The sequence below is a fragment of the Bemisia tabaci genome, chromosome 7 (assembly GCF_918797505.1).
Source record: "Bemisia tabaci chromosome 7, PGI_BMITA_v3".
Classification (NCBI taxonomy): domain Eukaryota; kingdom Metazoa; phylum Arthropoda; class Insecta; order Hemiptera; family Aleyrodidae; genus Bemisia; species Bemisia tabaci.
The window spans coordinates 23,150,939-23,170,583 of record NC_092799.1 but is presented as its reverse complement, the minus strand read 5'-3'; the positions used below and the strand labels follow the sequence as shown (position 1 = coordinate 23,170,583).

General features: G+C 38.3%; 1 protein-coding gene across 4 annotated transcripts in view; it reads left to right on the top strand.

Moving 5' to 3' along the window:
* LOC109032759 (excitatory amino acid transporter 2) overlaps window positions 1–19,203 on the top strand; it is a 63,511-nt gene extending 44,308 nt beyond the window's left edge. For all 4 annotated transcript variants that reach the window (XM_019045040.2, XM_019045038.2, XM_019045039.2 and 1 more), the window contains exons 2-12: window positions 3,179–3,317; window positions 4,961–5,086; window positions 6,563–6,770; window positions 7,373–7,415; window positions 8,890–8,954; window positions 9,329–9,475; window positions 11,447–11,680; window positions 13,032–13,223; window positions 16,037–16,171; window positions 16,763–16,859; window positions 18,216–19,203. In XM_019045040.2, coding sequence (XP_018900585.2) covers window positions 3,197–3,317; window positions 4,961–5,086; window positions 6,563–6,770; window positions 7,373–7,415; window positions 8,890–8,954; window positions 9,329–9,475; window positions 11,447–11,680; window positions 13,032–13,223; window positions 16,037–16,171; window positions 16,763–16,859; window positions 18,216–18,308 — 1,461 coding nt within the window. In that variant the 5' untranslated portion in view covers window positions 3,179–3,196 and the 3' untranslated portion in view covers window positions 18,309–19,203. The remainder of the gene's footprint in view (window positions 1–3,178; window positions 3,318–4,960; window positions 5,087–6,562; window positions 6,771–7,372; window positions 7,416–8,889; window positions 8,955–9,328; window positions 9,476–11,446; window positions 11,681–13,031; window positions 13,224–16,036; window positions 16,172–16,762; window positions 16,860–18,215) is intronic.
* The last annotated feature ends 442 nt before the right edge of the window (window positions 19,204–19,645 follow it).

Below are 19,645 nucleotides of genomic sequence, written 5' to 3'. Positions count from 1 at the left end.
ATACATCGCAAAGCTCGTCTCGCCATTGCTGCCAGTCTACCCCAATCCATTTTTTCGTCGGTATATTGAAGGGACCGCAGCCAATCGGCCCTTGAATACTGCCGTGCTGAAAAAGAACGCCGTATGAATATTCGAGAGTTGCCAAATTTCCTTTAGTAAAATTTTTATTTTTAAGAAAATTTATTAGTATTTTCCCTTGAAATTTTCAGGGACTTTATGTAAAATTGCGAACAAAATTATCTGAGGAATTGGAAGGAAAATACTCACAAAACCAGGAAATTCGTGTTTAACAAAAGAAATTTGGCAACGCTTGAAGGTTCATACGGCGTTTTTCCTTAGCACGGCCCTTGAATAGGACCGTGAAATTTGAATGGACGAGACCAAGTTCAAGGTTCCAAAGAGTGACTATTAGTCCGGATTATCGATTGACCCGCTACGGCGGATCCTGGCTCTGATCGGGGGCTTGTGTAAGTCCGCACGAGCCATGCAAGGTGTGTAGTGTGTTCCGTACATACCGCGAGATGTATCAAATTTCCTCGACTTTAGCCGGGGTTGCCAGTTTTTTTGCGAATTTACACGAGGTTTTCGGGCAGGCTGGACTTTTGGATTGAGTTCTACTACGAGGAACCAAGTTGTTAGGAGTTTGCAAAAGGAAACCACACTCAAGAGTCGTATATGCGCATAGTAAGGAAAAGTAACCGTTTTGACGAAAATATCGTCGTTTCTCTGAGAAGGAAGGTCACTGCATTTCAACGTTGCAAATCGCAAAATTTCAAGTTTTTCCAATAAGAATGCACTCAGGATGCAATTGTTGTCCAAAGTCTGGTTTTTGTATGATATTAGAAGAAAAATCAGTGAAAATCTCGGTCAGAAATGCGCAGATTATTCTGATATGAATATAATTAGCGAGGGAATATTCGACATATTGAAATTTAGTTTCGCTCTTTTGGGGAAACGACTGTGTGAGAAGTAAAGCACATAATATTTTTTCCCCTTTTTTTCTTTGGGTTACATTGATCAAATCTTGCGGTTACATTGGCCGAAACTTTGGGTTGAAAATTTGCAATCTCGTTAAAAATCAAGCGCATGCAAGCCGCCAGGATCGAATCTGGATCACATTGGTGACAGTTTAGTGTGGTAGCTACCCGCAAGTCGCGATCTCTGTGTGAAAATGAGAGAAACACGAGAACATTAATTCAGCAGGGCTTTGACTTTATTCCAAGACGTCTCAGAGTAACCTGATTTTGGTCAACCAAAAATTTGGTCGATAAATTATGTCCCCATGGTTGATCCGACCGAACTCAAAGCAACCTTAAACACGGAAATGTTTAAGTATATTGTGATGCCTGGGGCAAAAAGGCCTAAAAAACCACCGGGGGCTGTGGGCAGGTGGGTTTCCGCGCGCATTTCCGGGCCGGCGGACTTTGGTCTCAGAGTGTGAGAGAGGCTGGAAATGTGCACGGAGGACCATTTGTTTAGAGTTGCTGGTGATGTTGATGGTGTGATCCGCGCCTCGGAACCGAAATTGGGCAATTTGTTTGGGAAAACTGGGCGAGAAGTGTGCCGGATGTTGGGCGTGGACCCGAGGCTATGGGACGGGCGGAAAAGTGAGGTCTTCGTACCAACAGCGTTCTATCTGCGTTTACGTCTGATGTGAGGATAAATCTGTGGATAAAAGTATGAATAAAAGTGTAGTTTTCGAAGCACCCTGAGTTCTCTCCCTTAGTTCTCCATTTGAGCTGCGCGCCCCCCTTCAGCGACAACAGCGGACCCATTACAATATGACGTCAGATGCTCAAAGGAAAGGAGGACGAGAGTCCAAGATCATCGAATAAACCTCTTTGAAGAGGAGTATGAGAGGGAGAAGGGTTCTAGGACGGATAGGTAAAGAAATCAGGAAAACTTCCTGACATCATTTGATGAATCACCCCGTAGCGTTACTGTATACATGTTCCAATTGATCGAAACCAGATAAATGATGGGAGGAATCATGCCGTTTCCTAACTATGTAGAAGACATCATTCGGCGTGTTTCTGACCGATTCATTGATATCGGATGCGGGAACTCCCCTTCCGGACGAACTTTAAAAAAAAAGGTGATTAATCAATACTGTGCACATCTGTCGAAAGGCCCATCTAATGCGCGCAAAAATTGACTCATTTGCCATTATCACTCTCATACAAACAATACAATTTTAATGATTGAAACATTTCCTGTTCCTTTCTTGGAACTCGCTTAGCGGTAGAGAGCACTTGTATTTCATGAAATTAGGCTCTTTGCCGTTCGGTCCCTCAATAATTTACCCTCATGTTTACATTCGAAACCGTTTTGTTTGTAGTCAAATAGTCAATCGCTCTTAGTCTCTTTGTCCTGATATAAATTCATAATGGAGTCAACTGACTTTCCTCCTATAAAAAATTAAAGGCGGGCTACAAAAAATCAATGCGTGTCATAACTCTTTGGACGAAATTGATTGCATTTTACCTTATACCACTGACTCTTCTGCGTCGGCGCGCTATTATAGGCTGAACGCAAGGAAGAGCATAACTGGCAACAGTTCGATACCTTTTCGTACATTTTGATAGTTTAATTTAAGTCTAGTAGTCGCTTCAATAGTATGCACTAGGGCGCTTTGCGACCCCTGGAATCTAAAGGGGCAGATATATTTTCAAGTTGGCATCTCTCCATTTATTTATGGATGCAATCTATCCACTTCATAGTGACCCAATTCAAAACCTTTTTCGGCAAAACCTTTCAATTTGCCCAATTCGAATTTGAAGACGCGTTATGTGGAGCGAAAAAATAACGTAACTCACCAACCTGTTGACAAATCTGAGAAATTAGCATACCTATTACCTATCATAGAATACTGAGAGTATACTTACAAAACCGTGTATAACCGATTCCATTTATCTTTATTGTATGGGAGCTGACCTTGATCAATTTTTACATTTCGAATCGCCCTAAAAACTTGACGCGCTCGAAAAATTGATAAAATCGCGGAAATACTACAAAAACAATGCAAACCCCGACCTGATGACGTGGGGAGCTTCTGACTTATATTACGCGAATTCATGTTTGATAACAGGCGGGGAAGAAGATTTTTCGAGCGAAAACAAATTTCTATCTCAGTGCTCGCTGCGACATGATTTAAAATTGGTGGATTTGTTTCTTTCAGGTACCGGTGGACGAGGCCATGGCTACCGATATTGAGGAGGGTCAAGGGACCCCAATCAAAGATCGGATCCTAGGCGAAGCCAAAAAACAGAAGTTCCTAATTTATACCCTGCTTGGAGTCATCATTGGAGGAATCTTAGGTGAGTCACTCATATCCTTTACACCCGAAACATAATAAAATTCGGAAGACTCATTTCATTTTCATAGAAATTTCAATTGAATGGGCTCTTTAAAAATGAACATTGTTGAGTGGTGCGTATACGGTGCCGGAATGATGAGGAAAATCTAAAAAAAAAAACAAAACAAAAAAACAACTTTTTTGTGGTACTTAAATATAATATGAATCCGTATGAGAATACGTCAAAAATATTGGGAGCCTCCTAGAATTCGAAAGTACTTTCAAAATTTGTTCTAAAAATATGGATCGCCAGGATTCAACGGGTTAAAATTAACTATATGGTTGACGGTAAAGAATAAATACACGCTCAAGGCTTCAGCTTTTTTCGAAGTCACAGTTCGTTTTTATCTGTATATCAGCAGTATTTCAACATTATTTTTAAAATACTGAGATTTTTTAAAAATGCAAAAATTCGAGCCAGCCTCATCATCGAGAATAATCAAGTTCAGCAATTTGTGCATCGTTATTCACATTTTTGAAATGATGTAACTGTTATTGCCCTCGTTTGTCACCGTAATCAGATAAAGGCGGCGCCGCGACACGGTTGCAATAAGCCTCGCAAAACAATCCGTCAAATCCATGTAATTGCGAAAGTTTAAAAAGTAATTTTTAGCATGAAACTTGACAATTCCTCGCGGCACTTTGAGGAAGTTTAAAACGGCCCGAAGGTGCACTGGAATGGCTTCTTTCTTGCTCCCATGCGTACACCGATGGCGCTGACACGCTTAAATGATTCGTTCTGATGTCGGATTGAGGACTAAATAACATGAGACATACTTCACAAGACCTTCAAACGAATCGCTGAGCATGAGGAATGCAATTTGCTTTTCGTCACGAATCACATACTCGATACTGGTTAAGTGCATTCGTTGTTCTCAAAACAAAAGAACGCGACCAGATTTCAAAATTGCTAAATGTTCACTCGTTAATTTTTAATTATTTAGGCACGGCCGGATTTAGGGGGTGGTCACATGGGCCACGGCCGATGGCGGCAAATTTAGGGGGCGGCAAATTTTGCTATTTTTTCAAATGTAGTTATAAGGCAAAATCGGATTCAGAGAAAAAAGATACCAACGAGAAAAGGTGACAAAATCTCTCATTTCCTGAGAGTATATCTCTAAATTTGTGGTCTTTCTGTGATACAATAGACAGGACCCCTAATTTGTCGAGTTAAGACGAAGGGAGAAACCGAAAACGGAATTTGGCCTGGAACAGCGCGGCGCAGAGAGCAATAATGACGAGAACTTAAACCCTCGGCGCGGCGGTCTGCATGTAACACGTATTAGCGCCTACAAGACTGCACGGATACTTCACGCATTGCATCAAAGACAGTGCGGTCGCTGCTGTCAGCAGCGGGCGGCGTGAAACGCATAACACATACATATTAGACTGTAGGAATACTTCACGCATTGCGCCGAACACAGTGTCAGCGCGGCGCAGCGGCGGAAGTTAAAATTATTAAACCACATTTATGTTTGTTCTTTCATAATTTTTAACGTTTTAACGAACGTCATAACGAACGTTTTTCTCCTTGTATTTCACTTTGTTTTCATCAGGATTTTAGCAGTACAATCCAGTTCATGTATCCGTTCTTTTCTGTCTTAGGGTGCTCGTTACGGTCCTTTGAGCTGGAGAGAGACACAATCACCGTCATATCCTACCCAGGAGAAATCTTCTTGCGAGCGCTAAAGCTGTTGATCCTGCCGTTCGTCGCCACTAGTTTAATCATTGGTAAGTTCTAGTCTGCCGTGCTAAGGAAGAACGCCCTATGAACATTTGACAGTTGCCAAATTTCCTTCGATAAAACGTATATTTTTGAGGAAAGTTATTGATATATCTCCTTGAAATTTTCAGGAACTCTAGGTGAAATTGCGAGAAAAATTATCAGAAAAATTGGAAGGAAAATGTTCAAAAGTTAACCAGGAAATTCGTGTTTTATCAAAGTTAATTTGGCAACGCCTGAAGGTTCATACGGTGTTTTTCCTTGGCACGGTAGTATTCCTATTCTGTCTTCACGAGCGCGATGCGCGCCGAGAAACTCTCGTTGTACTGCGCACGCGCATAGATGGACAAGTATCCAGTCTCCAGCGAGAGATGTAGGTACGCTTGGCTTGGATGCTCAATGGACGAAAACTTCCAGCGTGAAATGGTTGATAATAACGTGACGGAATGCAGCGATGGAGCTTTAGACTCGGAATGAGGAGTCGCGATTACTGACCGACGAAATTTTTTTCTGGAAATTTCGGAAGCAATTTTTCGTTGAGCAAACAAAGCGACTCATGGTCAGTTGGACTACATTTTGCAATTGAGAACTATCATTTCTGGTGCAGTTTAGGAGCAACGTATGCACCGTCACTTTCCCTGCGCACTTAAGTTCTTTTACGAAGTAGCCGGAAATTAAAGTTCCTTTTTGAAAAATGTAGTTCAGTTCGTTGTCCGGCTAATGAAGGAGCGTAATGACACATCTAGATATCCCTGAAAAAACATTAAATTGCATAGACAACGGGGTGGTTTAATGCAAAGTGTAGTTAAGCCCTCATGTCAGGAAGGCGTCGAGTTATGCCATTTTGAGGAGAAGCGACATTAGAGCTGGGCGTTCTCACGTTTTGTTCGTGTAGTAAAATAATTGCATATTCCTCCTCAAGTTTTCAAATAATTTTCTTCGCAATGTAATCAAATTTGTATCAAAATTTCAAGGAAAAGTATTCATAAATATTATTCATAATTCATCGGCATTGTATACCTCAGAGTACCAAAACGTATCAAGACTAGGGTGCTTCACAGTTCACGTACCCGTAAACTGTAAATTTTTTAATTCAAAATCAACATTACTTAGAAATTGTTACGGAATCTTCATACAAAGAATCATTACAATAAATATCGATGAACAATATTAGTTAGTTAGTTAGTTAGTTAGTTAGTTAGTTAGTTAGTTAGTTAGTATAATTTTATGTCATTCAGCGTCTCAGGATATTAACGTCTTTACAGATAATTTTGAAAATGGGAGTATATAGTTTTTCTTCCATTACATATCAAATACATGTAAGGAAATTTTCAATGGTGTAATCCGTGCTGTGTTACATTTTCTGAAAGTTTTACAGGCGATATCAGGTTACAAACAGAAACTCTTTGAACTACGCATTAAGATGCATTTCATTGCTCTGTATCGTAAAGTTCAATGTTTGAAATCGTCGATTTTTGTTTCAGGCACTGCCTCTCTGAATATTCAGAAAAACGGGAAAATCGCAGTGCGCACAATAGTCTATTTTACTGTCACGACGTTTATCAATGTCGCAATGGGAATTATACTTGTACTCCTCATTCATCCCGGAGATCCATCGAGAAAGGCGCAGGTCTCAAAACAATTCGATTCCAACCAGCAAGATGTGTTGGATGGACTCTTAGACATCGGAAGGTAAGAGGACCATTTCGACGGTGCAGGTCCATAATCGCATATCTCGTTTGTGGTGTTTGACAATTTCCGCTCCTGTTTTATTTTTTTGAAGGAGAACAAATCGGCATCATTCCTTGAAGTGTTTGCAGAGTTTTCTTTGTACAAAGAAGAAAAGTCACGGCAGTTTTCAAGGCTTGCCGTTGAGTAGTTTCCCATTTAAAAAATAAAGAATGACAGGAATGGACCACTAGACAAGGTACGAATTTAAGCAATCTGATGCTAGTTTCTTAAACTAACGGTGAACACCTTGATAATCGATTATTTAGCATAACTTCAAACGGGAAAATATCGATAATCGATCATTCACGCCTCGCCACTGTTCGCCTTCAATAAGCTGGTAGGCAATAACCGTTTCAGAGCTGTGGGACCCATGTTGCAGAGAGGTTTTCCTAAATTCCATGCCATCTGAGTGAATGGAGATATAAAAATTCGGCAAAGAGGGAGAGGGGGGGGGGGGGGTCGTTACCATCACTAATTGCCGATTTACTGAAAATTGTAAGTCCTTAAAGCTATATTGTACCTTAAATTAATTGTAACTAAAAGACTTTTCTTATGTTTTACAGAAACCTGTTCCCAGATAATTTGTTTGCTGCAACGATGGAATCTGTAAGTATTCAGTATTTAATTGAAAGCACAATTTTTCAGACTTATTTTTTGCAAATTATGTTCGAAATTGAGCATCACAATGAAACAATTTAGTTACAAAAATAAGTTTTTTAAAAGAAATAATCAAGGAAAGAAAAAAGTGTTAAGTATTAATGAAAGAGCTTCAGTAAATTGGCGTATTTTTGTAGATACACTGAAAAAAAAGTAGTTAGCGTTGAGAACTAATTTGGTAAGTTCTCGCCAAGTAGAATCAAAATTAGGCTTCAGAACTAATTTATTGTACTGAAGCACCAATCAATTCGCTTCATACGCTGACTTGACTTTACTAGAGCGCGAACCAGAATTGGAAAACAGCACTAGCTGTAAAATTAGCGCTGTGGTAAGACAAATTCACCTTCGGGTCAAACTAATTCGCCCTCAACACTAACTGCCACATTGTCCGTTACATTTATTTAGTTTCGAAAAAGTGGCGTCGGTACAACAGCCTCAATCGCGTCAGCTCGTGAAAATCAATTAAAATGTGAAATTTCGGGCTCGTTTGACAATGTAAATACTCCCGGTATGATTTATAGTGTCCTCTCTTTCTTGAAAACGTTCGAAAGCAACATAAATAAACCTGTTAAGGTTAGAAATCGTCTGTTCGATTCAAAACGTAAACAAGCATGATATTCGTTGGAGTCGTCAATCTTCTGTATTAAATTGCGATTAAAGCGTTCCGCGTTCAGTTTATATTTTACGAAAATCTGTGAACTTACTGCTTACTTCTATAGTTCGTGTTCTCCCGTAATTTCAAAAGAATATCTCAAGTGTTCGGACGAGATATGTTTATTCAGTGTGAACATTCGCTACCGTTTCATGTGTGAGTGTGTGTCTCTCTAAAGGATAATTCTGTCTACTTGCACATACCTATGGGATATTCCTTTCCTCTGTCGTTCATTTGGAACCGGTCAGTTGATTTTTACCTCTCATCTTTTAAGAAATCTTCTTTTCCTGAAAGTATTGTCCAGTTATCATTCGCTAAGCCGTTTTCTCCTCTCTCAGTTTTGAGGTTAGGTTGACCCAACCCTACCGAATGCGAATTAGAGTAGCAGAATTAGTTCCCAGCACTAATAGTGGTTAGTGTACAGAAACCAAAAATCATGTGTGTCCAAATCACACAATATGAGTTAGTGTATAGAAACCATTTTTAGTCATCTGACGCTAACTCATTTTTTTCAGTGTATGTCACAGGAAATTAGCAATCACTGGCAATTTGTGACTTTAATACACATGACAGTAATTGACTACATTTTGCAATTAGGAGTTACTATTTCTTTCTTTACAGAAACAACGTGTAGTTTCCCTATGCAGACACATGTGCTTTTATGTAAGAGCTAGAATTAGTAGTTCCTTACTGCGAAACGTAAGACATTATCCATTTGAATCTCGCTCTTGGGTTTAAAGATTGCTTTAATGTTGTTTTAATTTGTTTCAGACTTACACAAAGTATACGAATAGTACAAAGAGGATTGGAATGATTGACAAAAAAGTGGATACAAGGTGAGATGAAGCTTATTTGAAAAAAGAGAAGATTTATACCTTCTCGAGTGTCGATACCTTTGTCTTAATTGTTTCACGGAGAGTTTTTACACTTAAATAATAACTTCGAATTGCACTTTTTGAAAATTATGTCACAGTGCATATTATGTAAATAAAGAATTTAATAATCATTTAAAAATTACGATTAGCTTGTTTCGCCTGATACTGTATTTTAGGACAGGTCAAACTCTAATTTGACTCAATAGCCCAAGATTTTGCAGAGTGATCTGTACAGTTTTTCGTTAGCGATAGCGTTAGCTTCGCCTTCGGTGAATTTTACACAGGATTTGTCACAAATCTGTTATCTACTTTTAAAATGTTGTATAATTTTCCAGGAGAGGAACTAACATGCTCGGAATAATATGCTTCTGCGTAATGTTCGGATCAGTGCTTGGAACCATGGAGGGCAAGAAGCGAGCTATTCTGGATCTATTAAATGTAACTTACGATGTTTTGATGAGGATTCTAAATGCCGTCATCTGGTATGACTATTATTATAAAATTCCACATTTTTTATTTGTTTCTCTAGGTGTATGACTCAATACTTCTTGATTATCTCGCAGATGAATGAAAAATCTGCGCCGTCAGTAGAAATGAAAAGTGTGGAATTTTTCTGAGTATAAAAAAAAAGATTAAAGATTCTCCATTTTGATGGACCATTGTATCACATATCTTTGCATTGATTTTTGCATCACTTATAAGTTTACTTCCTGATGGGCTGCCTCACTGAAACGTGGAAACGCTGAAAATGTAGTTCGGTGCCATGCATGCATGCCGTCGCAACGGGACCTCGGTCCTCGCGTGACTGCATGAGGTGACGATGTTCTGTCGATGTCGCTTTATAAAACCCCTTCAAAATACTAGGTTATGCAACACAACTCATTGATGAACGCGTCAAATCTAATTGTTATTTAGAAGGCTCTTTGTCATTGTCAACTGAGGTCCGTTTCGTAATGATAAAGGATAAAAGTTTTGTTGGTTCTTAATTACGCAATCAATATCTGAGAGTCGTTTGAATGATCAAGAATAATTTTACAAGAAAATAAAGGTCTCACTCAAGAAAAGTTTTCACTCGTAAGCTGCCAGGTCCATTTTATTAAAACTTCATTTTTGCTTTTACTGTGCCTGCTGAAAAAATGTCCAAAACTCGGAGCAATATTCACTTTTTTTTTCTTTTTAAAAGGAATTTTATTTAAGTACATATTTGTCGAAGGCAAATAGTCAAATCAGGCATTTTATTAAATTCCTAGGCAGATGCTCAAAGTTTCAGAGTTTACGAGGTGTTTTATGTTTGCGAAGACCTCTCTAATTTTCAATATTTCGAGACTGAAAATCCGTTAAAGTACAAACTATGTCATTGTATTTGCCGTTCAAAAATGCTCCTCATATTCTTCAGCCGTCCAAATTGTGAAAACTTTTAATTTTATGAAATGCTGCATGTTTTGAGATACATTTGCACATAAGGAGTGGAAAAAACGTATTCATGATTGTGCGGAGCAAGTTTTTAAAGGGGATTTTGGTCCGCATGATCAGAAAATTATTTTGCCTACAATCAGCAAAATAGTTAGAATTTCAGTCTGAGTAAGAATATAACTATTTGCCCAGGCATTTTGTCAAATGCCTAGGCAGATAGTCAAATTTTGACGGTCTACAAAATGTAATGAATTTATGGCGAAGAGCTCATGATTTTTCACTATTTTTGGATAATTAACTCATCAAACCTACGAACTCTTTTTGTCTCTTTCTCTTCAATTTCTTCTCATATTTCTAAATGTTGAAATTATAAAAATTCTGTATTTTATGACATGCTGAAAATTTCTAGACGAGTTTCTGTTCAGGAGCTAAAAATCGTTTAAAATACTTTTGTGTGATGCAAATTCTCACTAAAATGATTTTCTTACAGGAGCAATTGATTATTTTGTCTAAAATGAGGAAAATAATCAGAATTTCAATCTCAGTTAAAATACTTAACTATAGACGCATTTAGTGTGACGTCACATCTCGTTATAATTTCGATACCTCGAAAGTCGAAACGTGCCCCAACAAACGAAAATGGAGGAATCTGCGGGATATAGGCAGGGGGGGTAGGGGAATTCGCTCGATGACTGTCGATGATATTACGAGTTTATTTTACAATCAATTCTTGTGATTGTGATCTCAAACGTTTTGGTAAATGAGTAGCTTTCATAATTTTAAAGTCCCATGGATTAATTGTTTGGTTTCAGGCTAGTTTTAGCATTATTTCGTCAATTCTTCATTTTGGAGGTTATGTTTGTTTGTTGGGGCACATTTCGACTTTAGAGATATCGAACCACCAATATCGCTCCGTGACGTCACCACTAAAATCGCTAAAATCACTAAAATCTATTTGCCTAGGCATTTGATAAAACGCCTGATTTTACCATATGCCGGCGACATATTCACTTCATGAGCTTTTTCGGACTATGTTTCAGGTTCACCCCACTAGCCGTGGGCAGCATCATCTGCGGCAAGATCATCACCATCTCGGACTTCGGGTTGGTGGCTTCGCAGCTGGCTCTGTTCACGTTCACGATCCTCTTTGGGTTCGCGCTGTACCACTTCGTCATCGCCCAGGCCATCTACTACGTCCTCATCGGCGAGAGCCCCCTCAAGTACTACCTCAAGCTCGGCCCGGCCCTCCTCACCGCCTTCGCCACCGCCTCAAAGTGAGTCCCCGAATCACTCCCTAATGGATCGTATTCGATAGTTGTTCGTTATATCGTTTGGTTCGAAACTATAGAACATACCCTCAAACCAAAATTTTTAAATATTTGTCAGAAAAACTGAAAATCAGGACCGGATTTAGGGGGCGGCCATATAAGCCGCGGCCCATTATGGCGGTAAATTTAAAGGGCGGCAAATTTTGCAATTTTTTTTATATGTAGTTTTGAAGAAAAATCGGATTCAGAAACAAAAAAAAAAATATACAAAGAAGAAAAGGTGACAAAATCTCTCATTTTCTGAGAGTATATTTCTAATTTTGTCGTCCTTCCATGATAGAATAGACAGCACCTCTAATTTGTCGAGTTAAGACTAAGAGAGAAACCGAACACGGAATTTGACCTGGAACAGCGCGGCGCAGAGAGCAATGATGACGAGAACTTGAGATGAAAAGGAGAAACCCTCGGCGCGGCGCGGCGCGGCGGTTGGCATGTAACACATATCAGCGCCTACAAGACTGCATGGATACCTCACTCATTGCGTCAAAGACAGTGCGGTCGCTGCCGCCAGCAGCATAGCGCCTACAAGACTGCATGAATACTTCACGCATTGTGTCAAACACAGTGCGTGCAGCAGCGGTCGGCGTGAAGCGCATAACACATACAAGACTGTAGGAATACTTCACGCATTGCGCCTAACACAGTGCGGTCATCGCGGCGCAGCGGTGGAGGTTAAAATTATTAAACCACATTTATGTTTGTTCTTTCATAATTTTTTCGTTCATTTCATATGAATGAAGGGCCTTGTCCTCACAGAGATAGAGGTTTACGGAACTTAATTTTCGCGCCAAGTTCCGTGAACTTTTGTTTGTAGTGTTGACAGGGCTTTCGCAAAAAATATGTCCAACACGAGTAAACGCGCCTTATGCACCCCTCCCCCTCCAGCACGTTCACTTGATGGTTTTTATTGATGTTTCAAAACGAATGAGAAGAGGGCGGCAATTAAGTAAATCCGGCCCTGCTGAAAATGAGAGATTTCGTAGCAATTTCACTACTCTTGGCCAATTAGTGCTTATACGAATCCAAAATCCATCACAAAAAACCCGTTCCGTCAGATTACTCAATTGACTTTTGAGGCTATGTTTAGAAATCTTTAAGGACACCAAATCAGATTCCGAGTAAAATTTTCTATAAAATTCATGGAAAAATGCACACAGATTCTGTAAGAGAATTCGGTTCGCATTTAAAGTAATGTGTCAACACATAGATGTTACGCGGTGTTTTTGATAGTACAGCAATGCACTTGGTATACCTCTCATATAAATCCTATTAATTTATTCTTTGATCATTTTTCCAGAGCTGCATCACTGCCAATCACGTACAAATTAATGGACGAGAAGTTGAAGATGAACCCGAAGGTAACGAGGTTCGTTTTACCATTGGGAAGTGTTAACATGGATGGCTCATCATTTTACCTGGTCGTCGCTGTCATTTTCATCGCTCAGATGAACAACATCGCTTTAGGAGTCAGCGATTATTTTTCTCTACTGTAAGTACACTGAAAGTGTCAAGTATAGACTTGCATTTCATGTTATTTGTTGGGGTTGTTCATGATGCAAAGTAGAGCGGGCTAAAGGAATCTTGGTCCCCTCTTCTGCCGTGGTTAGCATGCAGGAGCGGTATATGAGCCTTTAGATGCTGCTAAATTTCTAAGAGTTCAGCTTATCAAGGTTCTTCGAGTAAAAATCTCGATATTTGAATGTTCTGATGGAAACTTGATGTTACTCCTCATACGATCTAAGACTCATTATTTGAACCATCATACAATTTAAAAAAAAAAAAAAAAACAAGCAGTGAACTCCAACACAATGTGTTGATAAGGCGCGTCATTAACTCGCACATATCAACCCCTTTAGTTTTCATTTACGGAGATTTCAAAACAGGCAAACAGCACAACAAGAGAATTCACGATCCAACACTGCGAGGTCAAAGACGCACCTTGACGAGACCGTGTATTGTGAATGTAGAAAGCTATTCGATCGAATTTAAGTTTTTTGATCTGCCTCAAGCAAAATCTTATCAGATTCTTGAAGAAAAGTGCTACGGAATAATTTAAGCGAAGAAAGGAAAAATTCTGTCGAACTCCTAGAAGATAAAGTCGATTTAAAGGTATTCTGGGGCTAAAATACCCAAATCACCGGTAGTAAAAATCCCGTTATATTATTGAAAAGAAATTGACTCGATATAAATGCAATTGCATTAAATACGTCTTGATTTTGTTATTTTAAACGTCTTTCCATGCAAAGAAGTTCAACCATGTCGTTGCTTTATTCATTCATGAATTGAAAGTAAGCAATCTACATCCCGAAAATCTACTGATTTGCCGTAAAAAATTGCAGAAACTTGATATACCAGGTCGATGCACCCACTCGTTGAATTTACCAACCAATTTCGTGAGTGCAAATGTGTAAAAATCAATATGCTATAGTCATTTTGGGTGCATTTATTTTTCATGAAACAATAATAATTTCAATCCCGAAAAACCATCAATTTTCCGTATAAAATCGAAAAAATCAAAATATGTCGACTCCCCGACGTGAAAATTAGATTCTACGTGTGTAAATACTTATGTATCGATATGCTGAACAGAAACTATGTGTGGACACAGTCAGAAGCCCGCGGCAACATTAATTCAACAGAAAAACTGTAAAAATTAGATCGGATTTTAGCCGCTTTGCCCGCCTCTCCTCGTTACTTACAACAAACCGTTCTTATACTCATCTCAAAATTTTTCTCAGAGCTTTGGGTTATTATCAGCTTCCATTTAAACTCCGGTTCGATGGCCGAATCGGCTGCCAAAAAAGCAAGCCACTGTTGAAGGGTTCTATGAGAAATTCGTGATATTATCGGCTCTCAGGAAATCACCCCATGTCTAAAATTGGTGGTATAAATGTTTAAGTGCTTAAAATAATCGTATTCAAGAAACTAAGGAATTAAACTATGGAGTCAATTTCTTTTTAATAATATAACGGGATTTACTACCGGTGATTTAGCTATTATAGCCCCAGAATACTTTTAAAGCGCCTTTGCGTTCCAGAATCTCGACGGAATTTTTTTTTTTTTTTTTTTTTTTGGCTTAAACGATTCAAGAGACATTGTAGTTAAAAATATAACGATTTTTCGATTTGGACGTATAAAAAATGTTTAACTCGTTCAGGCACACCGTGTATTGTATGGAGTACTGCTGTTATTCGACCGTTGTCTTCAGGTCAAAATTCTTACAAAGAAGCCCCTTGCAAGAGGCGAATTTTTTGTAATTTCTCCCAGTTTTTTCAGCGTTAGGTATATAAATGAATTGCTTGTCAAATTCTGAGGTCAATTATATTTAATTGTAATTTATACTTTCTTTTTTTCCCCTTCATTTTATTTTTCGTATCGAGAAGTCGAGGTTTTGTTGATTTCTTCGGATTTCGATTACTGTAACTTCTCTTCTATTCGGCCGATTTTTATGAATGAGGTCTCTTTTTATTTGTGTTTTAACGGAGAGTAAGGAAAAAATTGCTAAATACACGCGAAACAATTTTTTTTGAAAATTGGACGAATCCTAGCGTGACGGTGAAATGGTTAATGAAGCGTGAGTAATTGGGGTACGGGTATCGGCCGCGTTGGGACCCAAGGCGGCCCAAGGCCCATTGTTCTTCGTGACGCCGACGCAGTGATCAGGAGCGTGGGGACGAGAGGGCTGAGTGGACTCCTGTATGAGCCAGGTTTAGCAAATGGTCTAATGAGTCTCGAGGCTCATCACAGATTGCACTTACCACTATCCTGCTGGCCCCGGCTATCAGAGCAAGGAGTACCAACTTTTGAAAAGGATAACAGTGGTGTGGAGATATGTCAAAGCAACGTTTTGAACAAAACGGAGTGAGTGAAATTCTCATTCAAGGAGTGCCGAACTGGTCAGCCATCCTCGAATCAGTTCGCTTGCTTCCGCTTATATATGCATATTTTAAATCAGCGCGTCGTACTCTTAGGCTTTTTTTAAAAAAACCAAGTAACGTAGACTCTTGGTATTCACTGCACATAAACTAGCGAGCCCCAGAATGAGAAACAACTTTAAATCATAATTATTGACGGATAAATAAACTTTTTACACGCTTTGGAAAATCTCAGAAGTTCGCGGTAGTCACTTTTCGGTAAGGAACTAAGGGACTCGGTTATTGTATCGAGCAGGGTTCGAAACGATCGCAAAGGCGGTATACTACGTATACGCGCCAAAAAAAACGTATTTACAGTCTAACGGTGTGTAGTTCCTTGATGGATGATCCGATTCGATACACTTAATTTTCTCTGTTGTTTTTCCAGGATCACTGCTACTTTCATCAGCATGTCCAACGCTTCCATTCCTAGTGCCATCCTTGTATTGGTGGTTATGTTGTGTGGATTTATCAACGCACCAACAACAGATGTTTCACTCCTATACGCCATTGACTGGTTCCTGTAAGTATGATTTGAAAATGTGTGTACTTTCGATACGGCTCCAAGTAAACAAAAAAAAATAGAAAAAATAAATAAATTAATTGAAAAAAAGTCCGTAAAAGAACGTCTTTAATAAACACATTGATGAGAGTCCACAAGAAAAGAATTCGATTTTTACTCCCAATAATATTGCAACGATCATACTCGTACCTTGATGATAAATTAATAATAAGATGTGCAATTCTAGCCCATGTTTTGCCTTCATTTCATAACGTATGCAATAGCGGAGCTACCGATGTTGCAATAGTGGTATTTCGTAACCTTTAATCTGAAATTTCTATGCGAAAAGGGCTAGTTACAACTATTATGCACGCATGTCCTTTTCATATAGTTTCTTTTGCTTTAATTCAGTGAATTCATACTTTAGTTCTCCTTAGCATTATTTCGTCAATTTTAAGAAGTGCGGTAATTCTTCATTAGGAAAAATTTATATGATGTAACAAGGAAAATAAAATAAAACGTAAAATGACCACTTAAAGAGACTTTGCTTCCTCGCTGTAAATGCATTATTTTCATCGCTCTTAATGCTTTAATTTTGTTATTATTTTGTAGAGATCGGTTTCGGACCCCGAACAACCTTCTTGGTGACTGTTACACGATAGCAGTGGTTCAGAAGTTGTCTACAAAAGAGCTAGCAGCTGCAGACATGGTGAGTAGAAATGAATTCCCTACATCCGGAAAAATTTTGGACTCTCAGCACAACTACAACACTTTTATTATAGATATCGACTTTTATTATAGATATAGAGTATAGTCCTCTGTAATGACGTGTCTTCCATAGAGAGAGATGTAATAGAGTCGGCTATACTTAAACACCTTTGTGATTTAACTTACAATTAGTCTCTCGGATATTAAATAAAAAAAAATTACGCTGTAGTAGGAGCACCAATAATTTTAAAACAAATAACGCATTTTGATGCTGAAACTGCAGAGATGAGTAGGTATACCTCGGTTTACGGCGTAGCAAACTTTCTGCCATACTGGATTTTTTACTAAACGTCATTTCTATAAAACTTCTGGGATTTTTATTCTCTATGTGAAGAATATTCTGTGAAAATGCCGAGTCATGATGTTGGTTGGGTCTCCTTTGAAAAAATAAATTAGGAGCGGAGATTTTGAAACACTGCAACCAAGATACGCATTTTAGCAATTTCACCGTCGAGATATGAAGTTTCCATCAGGACAAAAAGTTGACAAAAACACCATGACTCATAAAATGCGTTGAAAATGTGTGTGCTAAAAAGATTTTCCATTATTGGGTGTTTGTTTACTTCAACATCAATCCATTATTAAACTTAATTTGAAAAGCAGGGAAGAGCAGATTGCGGATAAATGACATCTATTTCACTATTTATTTTTAATTGAAAATGCGAAACAAGATGGCGGTCATTTCAGTTCCACTTGGATCTATAAAACTGGAACGACTTATTGGTACTGAATAACGTCTTTGCCAAAGTTTTACTTTTTAAAACGGAAAATTGAATAATGCGCACTTTCTTTCGCAGACAGTGAACTGAGGAGTAAATTTCAGACTTCCTCGATGTGTTAATCATAATTTTTGTGTCACGTTTAAAAGGAATGATTCCTTTTTTCTGTCTCGCACCAGTTTAGCAAAGAATCCATTTTTCATGTTTACTTCGCATTTTAAGGGAAGTTTGCATGAGAAAATAGGCATATATTAGGGGCTTGGAGAACAAGGCACATACGTGCAGTTTATGAAACAATTGAGATATCAATGATTTCAAGTAAAATTAGTCTTGATACATATTCTGAAAAAATGTGCTTTCAAATTCCAATTTTTAAGCAGTCAGTTTGACCTTTCTCTCGCCGAAAGGAGCCATGCAATTTCGAAACTTCAAACATGTATTTTTCGATAGAGCAAAAACTACACTTTTGCGCCTTGTCCTCCAAGCCTCTCAAATTAAGTGGGTGTATTTTTAAAGCTGTAAATCAGGTATATTGTATCTGATCAAAGACTTAAAAGGCTATTTTTGGTTTTTTACAGCTTGAACTTAACGAGGGATACGTTAACCCAGCTATGACAGTCATCACCGATAAAACCGAGGAAAATGGAACGAAGAACAATCACGTTGTTTAAGGATTTTCAGCTTCGTTGTAAATTGGATCGAATTTTGTAGAAAAGAACTAACGTTTTGGCTTTTTTCACAAAAGACATACCTGCCATTCATCCCCCTTAATAATAGGTACTTTTACAAACGTGTTAATGTACTCAGTTTTATTCTGTTGAACTCGGTCAAGATATGGATTCCTCTTGATTGGATGATTATATTCTGCCGGAGATCAGTGGCGAGTCTTACAAAGTGGCAACACTGTTCTTCTCCATTTGAATGTATGTTAAACAATCGATTGTTCGAAAATCGTATAAAAAAATCGATATTTTTAATGGCTTTAAATGGAGTAAAAACAGGGTTGTCAACTTTCAAGACTCGCCACTGCCGGTGATTTTTGGAGCCTTGGTTGTGCATGGCGGAGCAAAGCGCATTTTCGTTAAAATCAAACTTAGGTTTAAAATTGTATCATGTACATATTGCAGTTTTAGTTTTAGTTTTCAAACGACGTGTGCTATTAAACTCGCCTTGAAGAAAACTACATTTTATACATGTATTTCGACTTCATTTTGTAATTATAAGTTAATTTAAGTTTTTCCAGTTTATTTTTGTACCAATTGGAAATAATTGCTGATGTAAATAGTATTATGTTGATCTAGTTTTAAGAGAATCAAGTAAGTATTTCATTGGCTGTGCATTCCATTTTTTTTAAAAATAGTTACGTTTTCTAATCCATTTTTTAAATTATCATCATGGACTCGAAATGTATTTTTACTTACTCCCTATGCGTTGAATATTTTGATGTATACCTACATTGATTGAATTTATTTTCATATACAAGACACGAAACGCAATACCAATCGAAATGCGTTTATTCATGTTTTTCACTCACCACGAGCAAATAAATTTTTTTGTTCCTTTCAATTGGAATTCTTTTATTTTCATGCTGAAAAGTAAGCTGCTATGCGGGGCCATTCAAGGATTACGAATTTTTGCCAACTTTTTGACCCATCCTTTTTCTTTATTAAAGCAATCGGAAGAAAACGTCTCGCCTCTGTTTTGAATAAATAAGACGGTCCTTACCGCCACCCCCAAACCTCGAATATTTTAAAATCACAGCAGCATAAGCTCAAGAAATAGCTGAGGTAATCCTTTGTACGGGACATTCTTCATTAATTTTAAAGGAATGGGGGGGGGGGGTGTTACTGGTAAGGTAACTTAAATTTAAGTCTGGTTCTAGGCCTCCCTCTCCCTTTCATGAACCCCCTCATGAAGCAAACTCAGACCCACTCCCCTATTTAAGTGGGTTACGTAATACTTGAACAACCCTTGTGATGCACCAAAAATTTCGGAAAATTGACAATGA